The sequence below is a fragment of the Cynocephalus volans genome, chromosome X (assembly GCF_027409185.1).
Source record: "Cynocephalus volans isolate mCynVol1 chromosome X, mCynVol1.pri, whole genome shotgun sequence".
In the NCBI taxonomy this organism is placed as follows: Eukaryota; Metazoa; Chordata; class Mammalia; order Dermoptera; family Cynocephalidae; genus Cynocephalus; species Cynocephalus volans.
In genome coordinates, this window is record NC_084478.1 from 53991147 (window position 1) to 54018436 (window position 27290).

The 27290-nt window shown below is 42.9% G+C and overlaps 1 protein-coding gene across 1 annotated transcript in view; it reads right to left on the reverse strand.

Moving 5' to 3' along the window:
- The window catches only part of SRPX (sushi repeat containing protein X-linked), a 97845-nt gene extending 70920 nt beyond the window's left edge, over positions 1-26925 (reverse strand). The window contains exon 1 of the mRNA XM_063084216.1: positions 26838-26925. Coding sequence (XP_062940286.1) covers positions 26838-26925 — 88 coding nt within the window. The remainder of the gene's footprint in view (positions 1-26837) is intronic.
- Positions 26926-27290: the final 365 nt, after the last annotated feature.

Genomic DNA, 27290 nt, shown 5'->3' on the forward strand with positions numbered 1-27290 from the left:
TCCTGGCTAATGCTATCTGGGGATCACACACTCCAAAGAAGGCTGCCTCTAGGGGAAAGCCACCCAGGAACTGCTTCAAATGCAGTCAACTGGGCCACTGGGTATGGGCCTGACCTAACCCCAGGCTTTCTTCCTGGCTCTGTCCTCACTGCAAACAGCCAGGTCACAGGGGGGTTGTCTGTTCCACTCACCAGAGAGGGAGTGGCCCAGGCCCCAACCCACAGTCTTTGGCTCCATGGCCATCCTTACCCAAATTTTTGGATTCTCCCAATAGGAGGACTGACTATGCCCAGGGCCCAAGGCCCCCATGGAGATCACCACATGTGAGCCCAGGGTAACTCACCTCCTAGCAGGTAAGCCAATCTCTTTTGTCATCGATACAGGGGCCACTTACTCTATCCTTCCTGAATATGCAGGACCAACAACCCCATCTTCTATCACAATAGTAGGGGTCATGGGATCAGAATACCACCCACAGATCACTCAACCCCTTTCCTGCACCCTACATCACACCCAATTCACACACAAATTTTTAATAATGCCTCAATGCCCAGCCCCCTTACTGGGATAGGACATCCTTTCCAAATTCAAAGCTATCCTTACCCTAAACACTTTCACTCCAGCTACAATACTCCTGTTACAGGCCACACCCAGACCTGGCCCCTGAGGTTTCTACCTTCCCCTCCCCCTCGGACAAGGTCAATCCTGTAGTATGGGACACTTCTTCTCCCTGCATTGCTATGCACCATTCCCCTATCCTTGTTAAGTTGCAGAACCCCTCTTTGTTCCTGATGTCCCACAGTACCCCATCGCTAACAAACACCTAATAGGCTTAAAACCCATCACACACAAACTCCTTTCTTCTCATCTCTTACAGCCTAGCCACTCACCTTTTAATACACCCGTCCTTCCAGTTATAAAGCCTAACAGCTCATACCGTTTAGTTCAAGACCTCAGGGCCATTAATGTAGCCATTTTACCCATAACCCCAATCATTTCTAACCCTTATACTCATCTATCCACAATCCCAACAACAACCCATTTCTTCTCTGTACTTGATCTCAAAGATGCCTTTTTTTCTATCCCCTTACACCGTTCCTGTCAAAACCCGTTCGCCTTCACTAGGACTGATCCTGATATGCATTGTTCCCAACAACTCAACTGGACAGCACTACCTCAGGGGTTTGGGGATAGCCCCCACTTCTTCAGCCAGACCTTAACTCAAGACTTATCTGAACATCCCAACCTCTAGCACTTTAATGCAATACATGGATGAGTTCCTCCTTTGTAGCCCCTCCTATGAGGATTCACAGGCCCACACTGTTGCTCTCCTTAATTTCCTGGCCTCCTGGGGATATTGAGTGTCCCCCAGCAAGGCCCAAATTTCTTCTCCTTCAGTCACCTATTTGGGAGTCCACCTTACCCCCAACACCAAGGCCTTATACAGTACTTCTCGCCACCCCCATGGCAGTAAAGGTGCTAGGAAAGGCCCCTTGGTATCACTTATCCTTGGTAAAACTAGCACCTGAGACTTTACCCAAAGAATCTGTTAACACCAAGCCAGAAGGGTCCCTCTGTTGAACCCCCAACTCATGATCTCCTTATACTTCATCCATTTTAGGACCCACAAAATTGAAAATCTCCAGGACCTCCACTCTTCCCCCAATCCCAGAAGGATGATCTTTCCCTGGCAATTATCCTCTCACTCTTGCAGGCCCGTTTCACGTCCTTCACACAGGGGCTGCTCCAAGACTGGTCCCGACCCACCACCTCCAGTGTTGAAGACATCCTTGAGTGGGTAACTGAATTAGCCTGACAGGGCGCCCTCTGCAATTACACCCCTGACTAGGTTACCCTCTACTCTTTTTCCCTACTGTGCACCCTCTCAACCTCTCAGCCCTTGAACACTTGCCTTTTCTCTTCCTCTTGCTTCTTTTCCTAACAGAGACATATGCCACACACTGTTCACAATGTATAACCAAGGTCTTGGTGGGTGGAAGGACACTTTCCAACCTCCCGGGTCTGCCACCCAGAATCTTCAGGGGAACCCTACAGGGCACATCCACATCCCTGACATACGTTCCCACAACATGCTATGACCAGACAACTGCCACATCATGTTCTTATGAGAATAAAAACTACTGTGTAGCTCTTTCCAAAAGGGATTCTGCTGCAGTCCAGTGCCGCCCCCTGACAAAACATTTCTGCTTCACCCAAACCACTCACCTAGGCTATAGTGACGGGGAGGACTTCAGAACAAAACACATCAGACCCCTTACCATGATGGGACTTGTCCTTCTTGGTCCCTGCCTCTTTCAGTGTTTCTCTGGTTTCTTACAGGAACATATGCAGGCTTTCACCAACCAAAAGGTCACTGAATTGTTCCTGGGAGGAGGATATCAGCCTCTGAGAACCGTTGACCCTTCCCCAGGAGAACACAGCCTCCCCACACAAAACCAACACCCTGCCACCTAACTGTTTTACCCACCAACATAAATCTTTTATTTTTTTCATATCTTCACCCATCTCCAGCAGGAAGTAGCTACAGAAGAATGAGACCTTTGCCCCTTTTCCCTTCTCCCTATACTTAAAAGGCAGGAATGATGGATCTCGGATGTGACTGGTGCCATCTTGGACATGACCGGTGCCATTTTACACACACTCAGCACAAAATGGCCACCAGCCTTTCCCTTACGAGAAACCTTGTGGTTTCTGAGAAATAGAAACTCCTCCATACCAGGACCAAACCCCTCCCTGATTATGTCAGCCTTCCTTACAGCCTATATAAGCCCTCCCACCTCGACACCAGTTGCTGCCCTCCATTTTGAGTGCAGCCCAGCAGATTCTTTTCCTTTAATAAAGCTTGATTGGTACTCGGTGTCTTGGCTCACTTTCTTTCGGAAGTCAACTAAAAATTCTGGATGAAATTTTTAAAAAGATTTCAAAATCTACTTTGTGCTTACAAGAAAGTAAGGAATACTCAGAGGCCAAAACTTCTGCAAAAGTGGGATACTGGACAGGCAAGGTTCATCTTTCTTTCTGATAACAGCTGTCAAAATTGGGCTTTCATTTCCATGGATTGGTGAGTTCTGGGTTAGAGAAGACAAATTCCAGAGACCACCTGAGGTCAGCAGTTTTAGAGGAGTCCTCCCATCCTCCCTTCCCTCCCACATAAAGCTGATACACCAACAGCCTATACTCTCAATGTAAAGAGTGAACTAGAAATAAAGCCATCCCATGTATGGGGACTACAAAGAAAAGTTCTTGTTTTCTGTTCTGGCTCTGAGTAGAAGTTGAAAAAACTCTCCCCCGAGAATTCATAACTATTTTATTATTGCTATTATATTATTACTAAAATCTCATTAATAATAATTAAAACCACAGTGATACCATTTCACACTCATTAGTTCAGAAAAAGTTTAAACATCTAACAAGATCAAGTGTTGACAAGGATGTTGAGCAATGGAAACCCACATTGGTGGTACAAGCTTAAACTGATATCATCTCTTCAGTAATCAATTTGGTATTAGTGAACAAATTCAAAGATATGCATGCACTACAATCCAGCATTTCCACTCCTAAGTTTTTATTCTAGCAAAATTCCTACACATTGTTCCCAGGAAATAGACAAGAGCCTTCCCAATAGCATCATTTGTAAGAACATAAAACTAGCAACAACCCAACTGCACATCACGAGCAGCATGGATAAACTACGGTGCATTTACACCATGGGATCCTATATAGTAATATGAATGAACAAACCACAACTACATGCAACAACATGAGCAAATCTCAAGAATCTAATGCTGAGTGAAGAATAGCAAATGTAAAAGAATACGTGCAGAATGAGTCCATTTATAAAAAGGTCAAACTCATGGAAAAGTAAATAATATGTTGTTAGAGATATAAACAATTCAGTAATACTATAAAGAAAATAAGAGAAGTGATAAACACAAAATTTAGGTTGCTGGTAACCTCCAAGGAGATAGTGAAAGGGACAAAATCCAGGGGAGAAATATCAAGGACTACGAGGTGACATTTATGTTCTTTTTTGGTAATGTTCTTATTAAACTGGCTGGTAAGTACAGAGGTGTTGGTTGAATTTTTTTCCCTTATTCATATTATATAACCATTCTTTTGTTCTACTCAATGTTTAATTTAAAAAATTTTAAACCAGAGCAATGAAAATGTCTTTGATGCAAAAAGTTTGTTTGTTAGGTTTGTTTATCATTTATTTGCGACTATAAGAACTTGTTTTTCCTAGAAGTTCTTAAGAATGACCATTTGGGCCTCCAACTAAAAGACATAGTTTGCCAATATAATTAGAGAGTCTTCAATACGGAAATTCTCTTAGAAGATAATCTGATGCAGGCACTAGCCTCAAGGACTGAGTGTCCCAAAGAAAACTCAAAGTTTGGAGATATAGCCATCTCAGTTTACTCTTAAGCTGATCTCAATATTTTACCTCTAGGAAAGTTAAAAGTTCATCCTTAAAGTACACCTAAAATTTTCCTTGCTTTAATATGGAGTATACTAACATTAATAAAGCAAATGTGTTTCACAGGACCTAGCTTCCAAGTCCCTGTAGTTTCAGGTATAGCCTAACTTTTCAAAATTACACATAGAAATGTTAAGCTTGCGAAAGACAGGAAACTTTACCCAGGCTAAAGTGTCTGTTGTAGATAAAGAATTGTAACACAGCAAAGTTCCTGGCTCTAAGGGCATATGTCCTTGGTGCAGCTAAACCTAATGATTGTTGCCATGACAATTATCTTACTGCTCTTTTGTAACAACCTATGTTCCTTTTCTGTAACTTTCTGGTCTGGAGAATAAATCCTGAGAGAAGACCCTAGTTCAGTGTTACTTTCCAAGGAATGCTGCTCTCTTGAGGGATCCTGGAAAATTAACCCTTTTGGGGCTTCTTACTGCTCAGAAGAAATGGGCTTTGAGTAATCCTTTGCATCTCCGTCATCCTGTGGGAGAGGTGACACTTTAATACTTATGCTAGGAAACGCCATGGATTAGGAAGAAGGGCTTGAAACTCAACAACAGTAAGACCCCAGCTGGCTGCTTTACCTGAGCTCAAAGTTCCAGATCTGGGTAAACTACACCTCAGAGACTGAAAGAATATAGAAGGTAGAAAATGAAATTATTCTTCATAATCACTGAAAAATTAAGGGAAATCAAAGAAGTGTCAAAGACTATGGATGGGCAATTTTTAAAACCGTTAAAAACATGCAGTGTGGAATCTCTAGACATGAGAAATTTCAATTCTACCCTAAGCTTTATTTTAGAACATATTACTAACCATAAAAATAGAAAGGACTTTTATAATGATGATAATTTGGAATCAGCACTGATTCAAAAAGAACAAATCCGGCCAAAGTAACCTAATTTTCTTGGTTTACTCAAGAGAATGTCTCCTCTGACACCAATACATCTAGTTTATATAAAGGCTCATTTTTAAAAATACTGATTTATGAATTGTACTTGCAGAAAGCGATGACTCTTCAACTTTTTTTTTTTTTTTTTAACCACAACCCACAATAAGAAGTAAATTGAATCTCATGCTGGTCATGACCCACCAAATGAATGTCACAGCCCACTAAAGGGTAACGCCTCCTGAGGAGGTGTGCTGTATGGCTCTGTACAGTTCTAGGAGTGAAAAAAGAATTAAGAAGAATAAATCTGCAGAAGATAGCCGAAGAAGACAGAATCTTAGTTTTTTTTTTCTTCCTCCCAGCATGGACCCTGAGAAAAGGACTTGGGTGCAGGTAGTTCATTTGGGAGGTGATCCCAGGAAGCACAGTGAGAAAGGAGAAAAAGGGGAAAGCCCACAAAAGTGTGCTAATGAGCTGGTTATTTCTGAAGGCAACCTGTATTCATTCCCTCTGGGGAACCTCGGAGGAAATGCAATCCAGGAACATGGGAGCTGAAGTATTTATCCATTGACTCCTGCTCCTTCCTGGCTGAGGGCTGGCCACAAGGGTCTTAAATTTTCTACTCTTCCAGAATTTCCTGCTGAGCAAGCTCCAACAGCACTGGAGAAAGCCCAAGGCAAAGCCTCTGAGACATGCGGACATCTGAGGTGAGAAGCTGTCAGCATGCTTGGGAATCCTCCATCTCAGCTGCAGGGCAACACACAGGTGGGCTGAGCATTGGCTACACATGGGCAAAAATGACAGATGAAGAAATCATGGTGAGTGGCAGCTGATTTGCAACCTACAAGGAGGAATGTCATAGAGATTAGAAACATGAAGTCTTGTATTTCTCTTTTCACACTAAGCTATACATCCAGCATGGGCGAGACCTGCCCTGGCAGACTTGGGAGAAAGCGGCCACCCAGATGCCCATTGTGAGGCAGTAGGTGCAGCAGCTTGTAAAACAGAAAAAGCAATAGTGGCCTACAAGAGGGTAGAGGTTGAACCACACAAGTCTGGCTTATCCTTTACTGAACTAACCACACCGGAGTACCAGGCTATTTAGGACAATTTGTGGGGCCACACTTTGTGGAGGATACAGACACACTGGAAGATGCTAGAAAGAAAAATCAGAAGGTGACCAATCTGGTCTAGCTTTTGTAACAAATAAATAAGCAAACGAATAAATAAAATGTTTGTTGAATGGTGAAGTTCAGAATTGTAGCCTGAAGAAAATTAGACTTAAGGGAAATAGACTCTTTGTGTTCTGATTTCTCAATGGCTGTCACATGGATAAAAATAGAGAGAGAATCTTACTCTATGTAGGCCCAAAAGTGAGAAATGGAGACAACGACTAGAAGTTATGCAGAGCTGGTTTCAGCCCAATGTGAGGTAGGAATTTCTAAGGCTTTGAGATCATCTTGAGATATGGTCAAATCTTACTGAATCTGGAAGTGTTCCCACTAGGCTGGAGGATGCTAGCCAGAGGGGTGAGATGAGGGAATTCCTGCACTAGGGAGTAGGGTGGAGTTCTAAGGCCGTTTCCAAGGTTAAGATTCGGTGGTTCTGCGAAATTATGATACCAAATAATGTCTTGCACACAGACCCCAAATCAGCTTTTATGTCACAGAAAAGCAAGCTTTGGAGAGGCTGTGGTGGACAGAAAGATGTAGGAAAGGATGAAACAAGACTTTAAAAATAAGAGAGAGAAATAATAAACAGGCAGAGTGATGAAGAGCCACAGAAGATCATTTCCTCAGCCCTGGGAGGAGGAAAGGATCTGTATGACTTTCAATCCACCATTTATTACAAACTTGGGCTCCTGCCCTTTCCCCAGTTGTAAAAGAAAGTTGGGGATGGGGAGAGAGAAGTCTCAGGGAATACTAATTTTGCGGGTCTCAGATTCAAAGCAAAAAGAGAGAAAAGCAAGAGGTTTCAGTGTTGTCATTTAGAAAATAACTATAGACTCTTTATCACACATATTATCAGAGCCTTGGGACACAGACGTGCAGGGAAACTATGAATCCAGATGTGCCCTGGCTTGTTAGAAGCGCTCACAGTGAATATTAAACAAGCAAGCACCCTGGGGTGGGGGCCAAGATCACCACATGATTATCTCTGTGATTCTGGGCTCTGGTAAATGCTTCTTTTTAAGTAGGATTCTGTAGCACTGATGGTACAAACATTATGCAGGCGCCAAGAAGCTAAAGTACCCTACAGAGCAGAATAAAAAGGCTTTAAGAGGAGAATGAATTTTTAAGATGGATGAGAGAGGTGCCTTGTTGCATAATAAAGGGGATTAGTGGAATACTAAGTTCTGGGGCCTAAGCAAAAATCAGAGATCATGCCATCCCCAACCTGTCCACCACTGGAGTTATCTGTCTTTTGCATATTCTTTATAAATATTTTATTTTTTTAAAAGTACACAGTTTAATAAATTGTCACAAACTGAACACACCCATGTAACAACATTTAGATCAAGAAAGGGAACATGACCAGACTCCTGACACTATTCTGACTTCTAACATCCCAAGTTGGTTTTCTTTCATATACTTACAAGGTATTGACAGAAAGTTGTGAGTGGATTAAAAACTCAGTGTGGTATCTTCAGAGGTGAGATAAATATCACAGAGGGTTTCTAGAAGACTAGGAATAAAACAGTGGAGGGGGATGCTCAGAAACCTCATCTAGCTCTACTACTAGCTAGCCATGTGACTTGGGCCAGCCCCACCATCTCTCAGGAGCCTTAGTTTCTCCCTGTTTAAACACAGAACTGGTGTATTCTATTGAAGACTTTTCAGATTAAGACACAGGCATTGTATCAGAGGGAAAGGCATGATTTCAAGAGTGTGAGTAGAAGGATACAGATGAGGAGGGAGAAGGGACTGATGAAATGACAGAGTGGCTGGAGAAAAGGAGAGAAGGTCTCAGATACCAGGGTTGGAAGCTCCAGTTGAAAGCAGCATGCATCCACTTTAGACGTCAACCCTGATTTAAGTTCTCAAAGTGTTTTTACGAGCTGATGATAAATTACATGTCAACATTGTTAGTTCAAAAGAGAAGACTTCAAAAGAGCCTATTAAATTGGAGGATTTGGCTTTTGTTGACATTTTGAACAGAAGGAGGATGTAAACGCAAATGCTGTTTTCCTAACCTCAGCTACCACTGGAATTAAGCTGAAGTCAATTTCAGATGTCTACTCAAAATAAGGATATGTGACCGGTTCATCTGTGATTAGAAATAGCTTGGTTGGAATAGGAAGCTGAGCCAAACACCTGAGCTGAAGCCACCTATCACATGACCTGCGGCAGAAAGTGAAGTCACCTGACTGCACTGGGAAAGAACCACACAGTTCCCCACAGTTCACTCTTTTATACATGAGTGGATATCATTTCACTTACATATTAAAGCTGTTTAATGTCTGATGATACCAATACAAGAGCCAAAATAAACGCAATAATTGAAAAGTTGAGGAAAAACCTCATCTGCGTAAAAGGTCACCTTTTACTGAACTTCCCCCAATTCCATGATTTTCATTTCTCAGGCTATGATAGGATTGCTCATTTACCACTCATATGAGCTACCTAACAAAGCAGAAAAAGGACATATAGCATTTGATGCATACATAATCATTCTGTATGGTTCTGTTCCTTTCATTATTAACATATATTTATTGGCATTACCTCATGAGAAAAAGGCTTCGGATAGACCTGGGTTTACTTAAAGGAACACACGTAACTTATACCTGTATCAGATACAAATATATAATCCTTTTAAAATTTCAGGGTGACTCCATAAGACCATTATTTCCCACTTTTTAGATTGTGATTTTTTTTCTGTCATCCTCACAGAAAAGGCTTTTCACCATCCCCAGCAAAGTCAAGTCAAAAGTCATTTATCAATGTCTAACAGTATACTTGAAACCATAGTGAAGAAAAATTGAGAAATAAAGAAAAGAAGGAACAAAAGAGGAAAAGAAGGAAGGAAATCATCTATTTGATTACCATGAAAAAGACAATGTAATGTTAAAAATACAGGTCACAAGATTCTGGATCTGGGTAAGATGGAGTAATCACACTACACCGTCTTTCCTACTGAATGCAACTGAAAAACTCAAACAAAGTACATTAAACAGCTATTTGAGGAATCTGAAAAGTAAACACTAGCAGGAAGACTGAAGAAGAAGACAGTTTGAGTAACACTGAATGTATGTTACTTTCCCATTTTCTTCTGGTATCCCCTAGACTGGGACCCAGGAATATCCATTCATGGTAAAAATTCACAGCAAACTAGGAAAAGAAGAGAACTTCTTCAACCTGATGAAGGGGATCTATAATAGAAAACCTATGATTATCATCATACTTCATGGTGAAAGACTGAGTTACTTTCCCCCTAAGATTGGGAACAACACAATGGTGTCCACTCTCACTACTCCCATTCAGCATTGCACTGGTAGTTCTAGCCAGTGTGATAAGACAAGAAAGAAGTAAAAGATACAAAGATTGGAAAAGGAAGAAATAAACTTGTCCCTATTCACAAATTACATAATTGTCTCTGTAGAAAATCATAAAAAATGTACAAAATAACATCTGAGGTTAGCAAGATCACAGATACAAAGTCAAAACAAAAATCAATTATTTCTACATGCTAGCAATGAACCACAAGAGAGTGAAATTAAGGAGAAAAAAAAAACATTTTCAATAGCTCCAGAAAATGAAATACTTAGTTATAAATCTAACAAAATATATACCAGATATGTATACTACAAAAACTACAAAACTACAAAATGCTGATGAAAAAAATCAAATAAGACCTAAATAAATAAAGAGAGATACTGTGTTCATGCATTGGAAGATTCAAATAGTAAAGATGTCAATTCTTCCTAAATTGATCAATAGATTTAACATAATCCCAATCAGAATCTGAACAGGGGTTTTTTTGTAGATATAGACAAGCTGATTTTAAAATTTATATGGAATTTGTAGCCAAAACAATTTTGGAAGAAAAGAATAAAGTTGGAGGAATCACACCACCCAACTTTAAGACATATTACAGTAATCAAGGCAGTATTGGTACTGGCAAAGGGATAATGGAATAGATTAATAGAATAAAGAACTCAAAAACAGATCTGCACAAAACCTGCCAATTAATCTTTGAAAAAGATACAAAAGCAACTCAGTGGAGTTTATTATGTGTAAAGTATACCTTATGCATAAAGCTGTTTTTAAAAACCTCTGTGTGTTTTCGAAGTTTTTTTCTTTTTTTTAATTCCCGTAATTTCAGGAATGCTAAATGCATGAAGAAGGGCCTTTGGGATTCACAGAAATGGAAAATTATTTGGGACAATGCAGCTGTTCATCCAAGCTCCTTTTTCCAAATTTAGAAACTAGATGAAAAATGTTCTGTTACTTACTTTTCACATAATCAGTGTCCTTATTAAGCACTCAGCACTGAATTTAACATTAAGTCCTGGAGAAAAAATAACATATGGTAATATAAAATAATACATTTCAGACTTTACCGTTGATTACAAATGAAAAGAAAATCAAGGTCACAGTCAATCTCTTACATAGCAATAGTACCGAAGAATACTAAAGCCCTTTGTTACAGGGCCCAAATGATGCAAGTCACTTGAAATGAAAGGACATCAGGACACTTGAGGAAAGAACAAGTAGGCAGTGGAACATATTTTTAGGGAACCCTAAAAACCAGACTGGCTTGGAAAAGCATAGTAGGAGACACCCACGTCTACTTGAGCTTACAGTAAACGATCTGCCTCAAATTGCTACTGGCCAGTGTTTACTTAATGGTCATGGCTAGCAATTTGTGGGTGTCTGTCACGTAAATTCCAATGAGGAAGACAGAGAAAATGGCCAGTCAGTCCTTTACAAGGAGCAAAAATGTGTGCAAGTTATTTTTTGGAAGTTATAACCATATGTTATATTTGCACTGTACATTATAAATCACTTCCCTAGGAGAGCAGGTGGCTTTGTTCACATCTGGCGGATGAAAGCAGAACTTGACCAAGTTCATCCAGCAAGCAGGTGAATAATGATATTGAGCATCTTTTCATAAATCTTCCTCAGTTTAAGTGTACGTTCAAATATTTTACCTGTTTTAAAAATTGAGTTGCTTGTTTTCTTATTATTGAGTTTACAGAGTTCTTTATGCATTTATCTTTTCATTTTTAACAGTGTCTTTTAAAGAGCAGAAGTTTTTTTTAATTTGGATGAAGTACAATTTATCAATTATACCTTTCATAGACCATGGTTTTGGTTTCATATCTAAGAAATCTTTGCCTAACTCAAACTCACAAAGACTTTCTCCCATGTTATTGTCAAGAATTTTTATACTTTATAGGTTTTCTATTTAGGTCTATGACCAATTTTGAGTTAATTGCTGTTTAGTAAAGTCTTTGCCTTTAGGAGGGAGGTGTTGCTAGTACCAGTAAGCACTGGGAAATAAACCTTGGATATTCCCAGGGCTGCAGATTTACTCAGTTCTACGGATTTTCAATGAATCTAGGCATGCCACATTCTGTAGCTAGATATCCTAATACATTTGGATAGCTAAAGTGGAGTCTAGCATTTAATCAGAATGCATCCAGCAAACATCCTGGGAAATTAAGCTCACATTTCCAACATGCCCTCCCAAATGAGCCCTGTAGTGAGTAGATTGCCTGTACAGTTGGCCACCTACAATTCCTCCCACTCTGCACATGCATACCACTTCTCCCTTTAAGAGGTGTGGTCTAGGCACTACTACCACCACCCCAAACCTGGGCCTGCCGTGTGACTTGCTGTAATTAAGAGAATGCGACAGAAGTGATGTTGTGAAGTTCTGGGCCTATGTCTTAAGCATCCTGGCAGCTTTGGCTTTCATCCACTGGGAAGCCAATTGCATGTAAAGAAGTTCATTTACCCTGCTGGAAAGAAGGCAACATGGATAGAGGAAGACCTAGACAACGGGAGACTGCACAGGGGTAGAGAGAGGCCCTGCCATCCCAGCCATTCCAGTCATCCCAGATGAAGTGCCAAACAAGTGAGTGAGGCCATCTTGGATCCTCTAGCCCCAGGTGAGCACCTCCAGCCAGCACCATGTGGACCAGAGATAAGCTGTCCCCCCGAGCCCTGCCCAAACTGCAGAATCATGAGCAAATAAATGGTTGTTGCTGATTTAAACCACTAAGATTTGGGGTGGTTTCTTACACAGCAATAGATAAGTGAAATAATACCCAAGCTTCCATCACAGAAACCCCCCTCACAGTTCACTCACTGACCTAGATAGCTCTGTTCAGCAGGAATCAATTCCACACCAGAAGGAACTTTGGATTGGAAACCAAAATCCTGGGTTAAGTTCCAGCTCAGCCATTGTCTGTGTGAGTTTCCCCAAAAGTAGGCCCTAGGACAAGGTACAAATGCTTCATTCCTGAGGAGAGATCCCAGGAAGCACAATGATGGACTGGAGAAGAGAGACAGAGAAGGGAGGAAAGGCAGTGAGGGTACTGCCTCCTGGGTAACTGCCATAGGTCACTGCTGTGGGTAAGTGGGGCTCCATCCTACTGAGGACCCTTCCCCCCTCTTTTGTATGCAAACAACACCCTTACATAACTTCTTTCCCCATTAAGGTTACTCTTTTTTTTCATCCTGAAAAAAAATGGCAGTAGAGTAGGTAGCTGGTAAGAGAGTGATCCCTGCCAGACATGAGCTCTTGGAGACAGCCTCGCTTCTACAGCTGCTCCACCTGAGACAATGTTCTGTCTTTTATTCAAACTCTTCTGCACAAGACCCCAAAAGGAAGACCCTGGGCAGAGTTGATGGCACCCACTGTACCCAGGCACTCTGCCTTTAATTAGCAAAGACAATTAAGACAGCATGTGGCTTGTGAAATTTTAATTTTGGCCATTATTTTAAGGATCTAACAAAAAGAAAGTTAAAAGAATAATTTTATAAATGAAGACATCACTCTGGCCCAAAGGAAAAAATATTTTTTCAACTTAGCCTCTTTCTATTGTTTAAACCTATGAAGGGCCAAAATGTGTCCCGGCCTATCACCTAGAGCTGAGAAAGAGAAGAAAAAGGAAAAAGACAGGTACCTAAACCTGAGGAAGTCAGCCCAAAGCAGCGGCCTTCAACAAATGCCAACTCCTGCTCCCACCAAGGGTCATTCCCAAAGCCCTGGAGTCTGACCGCCTTCATTCAGCACAGACAGATAAAAAGAGGACTAGCCTTTAAAGTAAAACCAGACAGCACAAACAAAACCAAGTTGTGATGTGGCATATGGTTCTGCAAAGGCTTAACTGTCCTTCCCAGAGGTTAAGTGGGACACTGAAAATCCAAGAAAGGAAGGGAGGCGGCAGGAAGGCCTTCAGTAGAAGCCTCTAGTCTGAGGCACTGGCTGAGGCCACGTGGCATCAAAGAGCTACAGAGTGCAGGAGGGAGACGCTGAGCTGGAGAAGGGCTCTCTCTTGCATCACATTCACATTTGGGGGCCATCAAATTGCCTCTGTTTCCTGGCAAATGAGATGATTCCAATTCTTTACAATTCTGTTCAGAAGGCAAAAACAAGTCAAGAACCCAGCCATTCAGGTCAGCTCTTGAGGCCTAACCTCCATTTAAACAAAGACAGCAAAGATCTAGGCAAAACCATTTATTTCAAAGGTACACCTATGTTATGAACACCTTCCCAATAGAACATTCTGCAGACATTTAAAACAGTGTTTCTCAATGTGGGTGCCATGGGTATTTTGAAGGGGCTATTTCTCTACTGTTTACCTCTAGCCTGTGCCCACTAAATGCCAGTAGGACCCCTTACCCATCATTGTGACAAACAAAATCACCACCACATATTTCCAAATAGACCCTTGGGGACTGGTGATGGCATGGGAGTTTAACCAAGATATCTTTTTTCAGCAAAAAAAGTAAGTTGCAGAACTTTTTATTTTTTTTTTATTTTATTTTTTTTTAATTTTATTTTGTCGATATACATTGTGGCTGATTATTGCTCCCCATCACCAAAACCTCCCTCCCTTCTCCCTCCCTCCCTCCCCCCCAACAATGTCCTTTCTGTTTGCTTGTTGTATCAACTTCAAGTAATTGTGGTTGTTATATCTTCTCCCCCCCCCCCGGTTTTGTGTGTGTGTGTGTGTGTGTGTGTGTGTGTGTGTGTGTGTGTGAATTTATATATTAATTTTTAGCTCCCACCAATCAGTGAGAACATGTGGTATTTCTCTTTCTGTGCCTGACTTGTTTCACTTAATATAATTCTCTCAAGGTCCATCCATGTTGTTGCAAATGGCAGTATTTCATTTGTTTTTATAGCTGAGTAGTATTCCATTTTGTAGACGTACCACATTTTCCGTATCCACTCATCTGATGATGGACATTTGGGCTGGTTCCAACTCTTAGCTATTGTAAAGAGTGCTGCGATGAACATTGGGGAACAGGTATACCTTCGACTTGATGATTTCCATTCCTCTGGGTATATTCCCAACAGTGGGATAGCTGGGTCGTATGGTAGATCTATCATTGCAGAACTTTTTAAAACCCATTTATGCTCCCATCCACACATACCTTTGTGGGTATATTTTCTTTATAATTGAGGTAAACATATATGGTAAATTGCACAAATCCTAAGCATATATAGCTCAACACATTTTTATATATGTATATACCCATGTACCCCCACCCAAATCAGGATACAGAACATTTCTAGAACTGCAAAAGACCCCCTTGTGGCTCCTCCCAGTTGCTACGTCCCAAAGGCAACTGCTACTCTGAGTTCTAACACCATAGACTAGTTTTGTACGTTGTTGTTGAACTTTGTATAAATGCAATTGTCATGTGTACTCTTTTGTGTCTGGCTTCTTTCACTCAACATTATGTCTGTGAAATTCATCCCTGTTGCTATATGAAGGTACTTCCAAAAGTTCGTGGAAAAATAGAATTGAAAGATAATACAAATCTTTCCATGAACTTTTTGAAGTACGCTTGTATGAGATGATACATTCTTTTCCACCGTTTTTGTTTCTTTAAAAATCACATGCATACAAAAATGTCTCAAAGTTTATGTCAAACTATTAAGAGTGGTAACTTCAGAAAAAGAATGGAGTCAGAAGGAAAATGAGGGGTGGACCTGCTTTCAACTTTTATGCCTCCAAATATTTCCACAATGAACATGTTTTACTTTCACAATTTTTAAAAGCATCGTTAAAGTGCATTCATCGGAGGAGAGTTTCATCTCACCTGGAATATCGAATGGACCATTTTAAAGATAAGCATAACAATCAGACCACCAGGCCAAGAAAAGTAAACTATAATATATGAGTTCTATTTTCTGCCCCAAAAGAAGTATAAAATTGAAAGCTGCCAGTTGTCTCATGTGTTTCCGCTGAAAATCAAGGTCTGGGTGTCTTTCTCATCTCTCATTCCCTCTGTTACCCTCAGCAGCCAATCCTGGAGGACGCAGAATAACTTAGTGGTTCCTTCCACCTCACCCTCAAGCCTCAGTGTCACTGGGACTTTCAAACTAAGTGTCGACACAGCAGTTACGAATCCTCTGGGAGCAAACAACAAAAAGTGAATTTCCACATGCAGGTCCAAGGCTGTCACGCCACTGGCCCTGAAAGAGAATGGCAAAGGAAAAGGATCTGGAATGAGAGGGAATGAGCTGAGTTCTGAGAAGGAAGGTGCAGCCTCCCTGTGCTGAGAGCCACTGACTGGCAGCCTCCTCCAGATCTGAGTGCTTCCAGAGGCTTACTCCTGGGACGAAGCTCACTCACCGTGAGCTAGGGCACTGGCAAAAGCCATTTGGACTTGGCTGGCCTGGAAAGATGGGTTTGGGATTTGGATGACGAATTTTGCAGAGGAGGAGAAGAGTCAATGTGCAGAGAAGGAGAGAGAAACATCCTAAGTGCTGCTTTCCAGCTTTCTGCACATTTTAATGCACAAAATTTCATTTTAAAGAACATATGTTTGCAATAGCTAAAAGTTGGTGGCTTTTAACTTGAAACTTCCTCTAACCTAGTATGCACACAACTGCTTAGGGGGACAGATGTGGGACAGATGATGCTACCCAAAGGTTGATTTTTTTCCCCCTCCACCTCACCAAGCCCACAGTGGTCACTGCCACCAGTAAATGCTTCAGGAAATTCAATGTCATGATCCCAAACATCCTATCCTTTTAAGAGGTAGCTTCTGATTTCCCAGGTCTGAGATGGCGTTCAAAAGTCTACATTTCTATAAAGCTCCCAGGTAAGGCTGGTTCACAAATGACACTTTGAGTAGCAAGGCCTTCGATTAGGGGTTGGCAATCTTTTTCTGTAAGAAAAGTTTTTCAGCTTTGCAGGCCATATGCTCTCTGTCACAATGACTCATTTCTGCTGTGGTATCACCAAGTAGCCATAGACAATAACCAAATGAATAAATATGGCTGTAATCCAATGACACTGAAATTTGAATTTCATATAATTTTCACATCACAAAATATTACTCTTATTTTGATTTTTTCCAACCATTTAAAATTTTTTAAATCTTTCTTAGCTTAACTGGTCATATCAACACAGGTGGTGGGCTATATTTGGACTGCCTGGATTTACTTTGCAGATACCTGCCCTAGATTACTGGTCCCTACTGTAGAACCACCAAATCAGAATAAACAGAGGTAGGGCCAGAGAAACAGCATTTCATCAGACTTCTCCGGTAATCCTAATTCAGCCTGTTCAAACACCTTTGCTGGGTCAGGAACCACTTGCCCACCTACCTTCCTGAAAAGGTGAGATGTCCCCTTTAAGTGCTGTTAACAGTTCATCCTTTGTGATTTGCCCAGTTCCTGGAGCCTGGGGGACTTAATGTGAAGGGCTGAGTGTGCTCTCCTGACTTCCTCACTGGTCTTGCTCTCATCCATCCTCCAAGGTGCTGCCTCCTCCCTAAATCCAGTGGCCTCAATTCCTGGTATGAAGATCCATAGTCCCTGTGTCTTTAAGGGTTGGTCAGTTGCAGGGATCCTCAGCCCCAGGACAGGGTCTTCCTAGAAAGGTAGGAGTAGCCCTGATCACACTAGCCTGGTGAGTTTAAGTTATTCTTGAGGTACATCTTAGCTGCAGGGAAAAGCCGTGAAAGTGCCCTGCTACCAATCGATCTGAAGATATGCTTTGCTGTTGCTGGAGGTTAGGCCAGGCAGGGGCTGTACTTCTGGCAGAATGACTTACTCGGGGTTGGGTTTGTTTTTGAGCTAGAAAAGGGAGGAGAAACCTAAAGGCTGTACATGCTTATCTCAGGAATGTTGAGGACTTAGGAAAGGAAGTCCAGAGGATTCAGTGATGAAGGCAAAGCCAACAGGAAAAGGGAGAGGAGAGAAAGCGAGCTATTTTGTGGCAGTTATAAACAGGCAAGCCACCCTGTCTTGGCAAAGGGCTGAAATTTCACTGTGTATAAGAATCCTCGGAGGAATCTCATTAAAATGAAGATGCTGATTCAGTATGTTTTGGGTAGGGCCTGAGCTTCTGAGTTTCTGACTTGCTCCCAGGTGACCCAAGAATGCAAGGATACTGCTGACATGCAAGCATGGCTTTTTTGTTTTTGTCCTCCTTTTAAATAGTCATAAGCTATAAAAGAATATGGGATCCATAGCTCTGTCCCATTTCGGGCTGAGATACTGACATCCAGAACTGGGTATATGGCTGTCAGGGCATTCCCTGTACCACAGCACCTACCCCTACCTTCACACCCACCAAAAGAGCAAGTGGTGTCTCAATTCCAGCCTGCCTCCACTTTCCATGTCTGGAGTCTTGGGCCTGCCTCTATCTTTCCCTAAGTAGCCCAAAGTCTGTGTCCTGACCAAGCCCTGTGCCCACAGAACTACATGTGCCCAGACAGGGCATCTTTTTCTAATTCACCCAAAGGTGCTTTATGGGCTAGCAACGGCCCTGCAGCCAGCAGTGAGAGGGTAGCAGGCTGACTCTTGGCAGTATCCTGCTACAGCTGAACCTTGAAAGCATTATGTTAAGTGAAAGAAGCCAGACACAAAAGGACAAATACTGTGTGGTTTCATTTATATGGAATGTCAAAAATAAGCAAGTCTATAGAGACAGAAAATAGATTAGTGGTTGCCTAGAATTTGGGGTGATGGAGGATTGAGGAGTTGTGGTTAATTGGGGAGTAATGAAAATTGATTGTGGTGATGGATACACAACTCTGTGAATATACTAAAAACATTGAATTTGTACAGTTTAAATGAATGAATTGTATGATATTTGAATTATAACTCAACAAAGCTATTAAAAATCATTAAAAATCATTTTAGGATCTCAAAGCAAGTGGTATAGAGTGGAAGCATTTGGAACCCTGATGTCCTCAAAAGTGGGCAAGGACTGGCTTTGGGGCAGCGATTTCTCAAAACCGTTAAGAAACATCCAAGCAGCCCCAGATACGAGACCCTGAGAGTGCATCCAAGTGTCCATATAAAGAACAGCACTGAGATACACTCTGCACAGGGGCTCAGTGAGGGTCACAGTGGGATTTATTGACTGCCTAGCCCTGGTGCCCAGCAAGGTCCCTAACAGGTAGTGACCACTCAGAAATTGAATCCCATACATGCCTGTGGTAGAGTAAAGGGAATTCTGGAGTTACTAGACTTAGCTCTAATCCCAGCTCTTCTTCTAACTCCCTGTGTGACCCCAGACAAATCTCTTCACCTCCTGAGCCTCAGAGGAGCCTCCCTAATATGGATGTGTAGGTACCATCTCAGGTGTCCTCCAGTCTGAGGTCCTACAGCTCCATGCGATAGTCAGCCCATGCAGGGGAGCCTGGGAGTAGACAAGAGAAACTCCTGTGGGAATCTAGATAGAGCCTGAGACACCCACCCAGAAGCTCAGGACTGGCCAGAGGCATGCTCCCCAGCAGATGTAATATTACACAGACCCACCAAGAACCTCCCAGGAGCCAGGCTCCCCACTAGGCCATGAGAAGAGAAAAATTAACAAGACACCACAACCCACTCAGGTGGCTGGGGCCATTGTATCCATGAGTGGATAACAGTGAAACAACATGACCCTTGGAAAGCTGAGTTAAAATCTAAGCAGACACAGAATTGCAACATTGGGTATTGAAAGGAATTGGAGCCTTGGTCTGACGAATGCTGAGTCAGTGGCAGCATGTCTGTCAGAGTTCCTATAAGGGACGACCACTTTGGGGACAGAGTCTCAGAAGGCAGAGGACGTGGTCACGCCACCACTTCCTTACCACTCCACAATGGGTCTGCCAAACCTTGGCTCAATTCTCGCCCTGTAGCCCTAATTTAACCAGCATTTTTGAACAATATTTGATCCCTGGAATTGGCAGGGTCATTCAGTCACACCACCCACACACTAAGTGACAGTCCAGGGTCATCCATCAGAGGATCCTGGGGTGCAGTTGGCATTGAAGACCTGCTCATTAAGCACAACTGGATGGACACTGCAAACAGCCAGTGACAGCAAGGGAAACAAGACACTGGTACCTATGACCCATCACACTACAGTTCACTGTAATAGGACAGAACAAATATTGCAATGATATTTCAAGGCCAAGGCAGGAAGTCTGCCCCCAAGTTCTGTGTTTGGATCTGTCTATTACTCATAAAAAAAAGTTTTAAAACCAGTATACTCGATTTACAACCCTAAACCTCTGGGATAATCCAAGCCGTTATGTCCAAACCCATTTATCTTCTCCCTGGAGAACAATGCATGAAGAGGCATCCAGTATGAGCTAAGGATTACGGGTGAGTGAATCATTTAGCTCGGGAATGAGCCCTCCAGAGGTTTCTGAGGCCTGAGTGTGCCATGCACCCATAAAATCCAGGTGCAACCAATTATTGTCTGGAAAACTCGGGAGCTCAGCATTGCTACCAATGACTTTTCTCTTGCACAATCTTTTTCATTAAATCTTTATCAGAAAATCCTGCCCCTGGAACTCCCTTGAGTTTCTGTTGCTTAGAATAGTGTGCTAGGGTGATTTGATATACAAGAGTCTTAGCAATTGACTATGTCCTGACTCATTGCCTGATCAAATGGACAGATTTCCTCTGACATTTTGCTATTTTTCATTCCTTTTTACTTTGGGAAGTATCATCTTGAAAATTCTGGTTAAATCCTACAGGAATATTTGAAGTAGAACAGTTTCATTCCCTGTCACTATTACTTCAATTAATGAATTAATCCACAAATATTGACTAAAGATCCTTCCCCAGGTCCCAGATACTGTGCTAAGTGGGGGTAAAACAAGTTGCCAGCCCAGGCCTGAAGGCAATTACGGTCTATGATTATGTCTGTTTTGTTTGGTGTTGCTTTTTAAAGGAGGAGAACTGGAAATTGGACAGCTGGCTATAAATGGAGAGGCCACCTGCTCACTGGTTCAATCAAAGTTCACCTATTCTGCTAATTTCATCTTACTTTGTATGTTGATTTTTGTGCCCATTAAGTGCACATTCTCTCATAGAATTCATGAAGATGATCCAATGAGTAGTGGTTTTGAATTGGGATAGGGCCTTTTCCCCAGAAAAAGAACACCTACACAGATTTTTTTTCCAATTTCAAAACATTCATAGAGAAGCCCATAGACACCTTATTTTATCATTATTATTCTGTGTGTGTGTGTGACAGCTGACCAGTACAAAGTTCCAAACCCTTGACCTTGGTGTTTTAAACACCTAGTTCTGACCAGCTGAGCTAACCTGCCAGCCCTGACCCCCTACTTTAACCTTCCTTGGGCTTTTGTGCTGCCATCTTGTTATCAGTGCCTCTCAGCATCTTCCTACGATATTTAGGCCCAATGTTCCTGCATGGTTCCTCTCTGTGCTCCCAGGGCCTGTAGACCCATTTGTATTATAACATTTACCACCTGACAGAAAGCTACTTGAGAGAAGGAATTACAGACTTTCTTCATCCTCATATTCCAAGCACTTAACTACTTCATCATTCAGTGTCCACTTTAAAAAGTAAGTCTCTAAATATAAGGCCTGAAACTATAAAACTCCTAAAAGAAAACAGAAAAAACACTTCAGGAAGTAGCACTGGGCAAAGACTTTATGAATAAGACTCCAAAAGCACAGGCAACAAAAGAAAAAATAAACAAATGGGATTAAATCAAACTAAAAAGTTTCTGCACAGCAAAAGGAACAATTAACAGAGTGAAAAGGCAACCTAAAGAGTGGGAGAAAATATTTGCAAACAATGCATCTTACAAGGGATTAATACCCAGAATATACAAGGAACTCAAACAAACAGCTTAACAGTAAAAAAACAAAGAACCTGATTAAAATTAGGCAAAGGAGGTGAACAGGAATTTCTCAAAGGAAGAGATACAAATGGCCAATGGACACATGAAAAAATGCTCAGCATCACTCAGCAGCACATAAATGCAAATCAAAACCACGTTGAAATATCATCTCACCCCAGTTAGACTGGCTATTATCAAAGAGACGGTAAGTAACAAATGTTGGTGAGGATGCAGAGAAAGGGAACCCTCCTCCACTGTCGGTGGGACTGTAAATTAGTGCAGCTATTATGGAAAATGGTATGGAGGTTTCTCAAACAACTACAGATAGAACTGCCATAAGATCCAGCAATCCCCCTATTGGGTATATACTCAAAGGAAAGGAAATCATCATGTCGAAGGAATACCTGCACTCCCATGTTTATTGCAGCTCTATTTACAATAGCCAAGAGTTGGAACCAACCTAAATGTCCATCGATGGATGACTGGATAAGCAAAATGTGGTATATATATACAATGGAATACTACTCTGCATTAAAAAAGAATGAAATGCTGCTATTTATAGCAACATGGATGAATTTACAGAAAATTATGTTAAGTGAAATAAGCCAGGCACAGAAAGAGAAATACCACATGTCCTCATTCATAAGTGGGAGCTAGAAAGAAAAAAAAGATAACATACAACAATCACAATAATCCACTGAACTTTCAAAAGGAGAGAACAGAACTGAGACCACCAGAGGTAGGAAAGGGGGAGGTGGAGGGGGGTTAGTGAGAAACTGATAAAGGGCCACAAAAAAAATGATTATATTGTATAATGTTGAATATACTAATTTTCTTGACTTGAGCATCACATATTGCACACAGGTAACGATATTCAATGCTGTACCCCACAGATACGTACAATCAATTATGTTTCAATAAAACAATGAAATAAAATAAAAAGTAAGTCTCTGGGTACAGCCCAGGTTTCATGAGAGAAGGTGGAGACTGATTCTACTTTAGAACTAAATTCAAATTTCCCAGAGAAAGATTCAGGCTTAAAAGACCCCCTGCCAAAGAAAAAAACAAAAAAAACCCAAAACAAAACAAACAAACAAAAAAAAACAAATGGCGCATGAAAGGTAGCAGTCAAGAAATCACACAATCAAAATCAAGAACTAAGGGGGCTGGCTTGAGAAACTCCCTACGAACTGCAGCTCAGGAGAGGTTATTACTCACACCTCCTTTTTGGAAGTCAGTCTTTAACCTGGGTATTAATCACAACTTGCCCGCTACCAATTTCATAGTATGCTATAGCCTGGCAAAAGTAAACTTTCTGTTTAAACTCTCTGTTCTCTTTCAATTACCACCTTTAATTGTGTTCTCTGAAAGGGGAACTGATGTAGCACACATATTTGAATTTACTAAGGAAACCATTCAGCCACTTTGGAAGGGCCTGGAGCAAAGTGGCCAACAAAAATAATAAATGCAAATTCCAGCTTGTGGCTGCAGTGAGGCTCTCGTCTTACAGCCCCCAACAGAGAAGGTTATTGCTTAAACAGAGGGCATCCGTGGATTTAAAAGCAACCTCTGTAGCCAGCAAGCCATAGTTTCCAGGCATGTGCCTTCATGGTGGCACAAATCCCTGTTTGCCTGTGCAGATGTTTCTTAGCTCCTTTCCTGTCCAATGGCTCATCATCTGATTTACAGAGAATTGTTAATTCAAGAAGCACATATATTCACTTGGCCCAAGGTACTCTGTAGGCACTACGGGAAATACAGATAAGGGTAAGACACAGCACAGCCCCTGCCTTCAAGGGCTCAGAATCGAGGAGAAGTAAGAGAAGTACATAATTATTATAATGTACAGCACGTGTGATAAATACCACATTAGAGACATGAAGAGCTGTCGTGTTTAAAAGAAGTCAGAAGCCTTCCCATTTGAGAGATCAAGGAAAGGTATCAACAGAGTGGGGGTGTCGCTGGATGATGGGCAGAATTTGGACACAAAAGTGGCTGGGGAGAGGCATTCTAGGTGCAAGAGGCAACACCCGCCAAGAAGAAGGAAAATGTGACTCAAGTTCTGTAAGGACAGGTAGTCTATTTTGGCCAGATTTTAGGAAAACAGGGAAGAGAAAGATTGGAAAATTAGGCTGGAAGTAAACTGTGTAGTACCCTGAAAACAACTGAGATCTTTCTACTTAACTTGAGAGAACGGGGAGCTGCTGCTCTAAGTTTTTGAGCAGGGGAGTAATGAGATGAAAATGTAACTAAATAAATGTACTTAAAAGGCTGCTATCTGGCCAGAGAAAGTAGAATAAGTTGAATGAAAGACTAAAAGTGAGAATGTTACGGTCATGATCTAAGAAAGAAGGACTGTACATTGATTATGGTGTGAGGACCGATGAGGTGGGAAGGTTGACAGACGACCCTTGAATGATGGTTTCTGGTGTGTCATTGAGCTCACAAATCTGTGAAATGAGAAGAAGTAACAACACCACTCTGTACTGAAAGTGTTATCAATAAAGAAAATGCCAGATAAAAATGTCCTGCTCTCCCCAGCATATCTCCTTTTTATTGCGGAGTAATTTTGTCAACTGATTACATGGTTTAAATCCAAATAGAAATTCCTAACCTACTGCTGGTGAGACCTTAATTGTACATCCTGAGCCAGGTGCTCGGTTCCTAATCCTTATCTCCAAATGAGGCATTTCAGAAGACTGCTTTAGCTGATGTGGTCTGGTTTGGTTTTTAGCAAACCTCACTCTGTTTTCCTGACTTCTCCAGACATGAGAAGATTCATGAAGCCTTTCTTAATGGCCATGGCATTCGTTCTCCATCTTCAGCCTTGTTTACAGAAGGAGATGGAGTGAACCTCCAAAATCTCAGATATAAATAAGGTTTCAAGAGTTCATTTAAGAACAGAATCAAAACTCCCATCTCTTATAAGCATACAAACACAGTCAAATACTGACAACTTTGCTGTGAACTTTGAACTTTCCATACACTTCATGTGGGTTTTTATAGACTCTACATCTTTGTTAGGCTGCAAAGAATAAATCAGAGGGCCAGAAAAGCTGCATCAAATTCAAAGATGGAAGAACTCCAGAGGCTTTCCAGGAGTGGGAATGATTCCCATGATTTATTCTCACTCTGACAGAGTTGCTATTAAAGCTCACATGGTTGCGTAATTGGGTGCTGATGAGGCCCTACATACCCATCTCCATCTTTCAGAAGTGCAAACGTTCTTACCTTCTCTCTTACTGGAGACATGATGTCCACTTGCTAAGAGAGTGCCTCTGAAATGATCTTCAAAATCTGTCATTCAGCACTTAGAGTGAACTCAGCTGATTTCCCTCCGGACCCACGGACCTAGAGAGATTTCCCTCCCATCCTTCCAAAACCTCTGGCTTGGAGTGAAATCCCCCCCTCTGGATTGGACAGCCCCAGCACAGCACATTTTCTGAGAGACCCCGTTGAGATCTGCCAAGAGAGGGCTCAAGAGGAGTGTTTCTCAAGCCACTGCAATCAGCTTCATCTCCTTTGTGGTCTGAGCAGGGCCAGAGGGCGGGTTAGGAATCAGGGGAGGTGGTGGCATGGAGGAGCACAGTTGCTCCCAGTTGGGGGCAGCCTTGCAGGCTGGCAAAGGGAGCCAGGAAAGCCAGAGGGAAGTACCAAAAGACTAACTGGCCCCTGTCAGGTAGTTATACTACATAAGGGTAGAAGCGAGAGAAAGGAGAGGGGAGGGAGGTCAAACAGAAAAGAAGAGGCCCCTGCCTGAGAAAAGCTCAACTAGAAGTTGAGTTTCCCAGGCAGCTCACAGGCGCCTCCCAATTCAGTGGAAAAGACTAATCTGGCTTCTCAGCTTTTCCCCTGCTCCCCCAAAGCTGCTCCTTGCCCACTTAATGACTTCCTCTTCCCCTCAACGTTCATTTTAACCTGAATCCCACTAAGCGGGCTGGGGGTGGGGGGCACTAACACACCGATAACTAACATGGGAATGGTAGTTGCCTGGCACTGAGGATAAAGTCTTCTTTCCACTTTGCCCTGAATCAGTTCCTACAAAACAGCTGAAAACTTGCAAGAGTCAGTTCAAAACACAAACCTTCCTGTGTATTAATTTACACATTTTTTTGTTGTTGTTCATTTAGTCATTTGGGGATGTGCAGAGCATGTCCCACAGCCATCCCTACATCCCCCAAGCACGCTATCTGGAAGCCCCCCATCCTCTTACCAGAACTTAGTAGGTTCGTTTCTCAGATCCCAGATTTAAACTGCCCACGGTGTTGAACGCAAAGCCCAATATTTGCACACCCTATAGTCCACGTCACCCACTCCCATTAACACTAAGTTAAAACGCGCCCATGGACTTCCTTTCCATCTCCAGGCGACAGGGATGCATGGCACATTGCGATACTCTCCTTAAGCTCTTTGCTAACTACAGGATGAGTGAGTCAGCTGGAGCTGCTTAAAGGGCATCTCCAAAGAGGATTTCGCCCATACTATGAGAACCCCGAAAAACACCAGGGTCCCCTGAGATGATAGAGACCACGCCCTCCGCAGAGTCCAGCAGAGCTGCGCGCGTGTATCCCTCTTTCCCTGGGGCTAACCAAGTGCATGCCACATGTCACCACTCACAGCTGGCACTTCTCTTCCAGAGGCGCAGACTTTCTCGGAATCCCCAGCAGGGGGGGTTAAGGGATTGGGGGAGGCCCCGCCCCTGCTGTCCACAAGAGTCGCTGTACCGTGGTTCGTGCCCTGCGGCCCCAGGGGGTGGCCTGGGACCTCGAGTGGGAGTGGGTAGGGGCTCCTTCCCGGACAAACTGCCAGACCCCGGGCGCTGACCGTAAGCAAGCGTATGAGAAGCAAAATTCTGGGTGGTGAGAAGGTAGCAAACTAGCCCATAGCCAAACTTTCTCTTCGTAGCCTCCTACACCAATGAGGGTTTGATTGAAACCCTGGAACTCCGGACACAGGGTGCTCGGGCTCCCGGCGCCGCGAAGGCGCCCCACGCCTGGCAATGGAACAGTCCGCTGTCCCCTCCGCGTGCCCAGACGCGAGCTCCGCTCCACGTCACCCCCTCCCGGGGGCTGGGAGAAACGAGTTCGGCGCTAACAAAGGGCATCCCCGCACCTCCCTCCGTCCGTCGCCCAGCTGTGGAGGCAGCGCCACCTCCGGCTCCTACCTGGGAAGCCGTGGCTCTGCGGGACGCGCAGCAGCAGCAGCAGCAGCGGGGGCAGCAGCAGCGCGGGTCGGAGTGCGGGGCTCCCCATGGCCAGCCGGCGCTCGGCTCGCTCGGCTCGCTCGGCAGCGCAGCGCGCTTCCCGGCGGCGGGAGGAGACCCAGCAGACCGAGGGGCTGCTCTGAGAGCGGCCGAAGACCGGGCTGGAAAACTCCTCCTCTCGCCTCTCTCTCTCCCTCCCTTCCTCCCTCCCGCCTGGGGCCTGCCTCCTTCCTCCGCCTCCCCGGAACACGGCGCGGTTCGGGGCTCCGACCCACCCACCTCCTCCTCTTGTGCCAGCGCGTCGTCTGGAAATGGGGCTATTCCTCCCAGCGCCAGAGACGCGCCCCGGCAAACCGAAATATCCTCGGGTATCTTTCTCTGTCCCATTTGTGCGCCCTCTCACTCCGAATACAC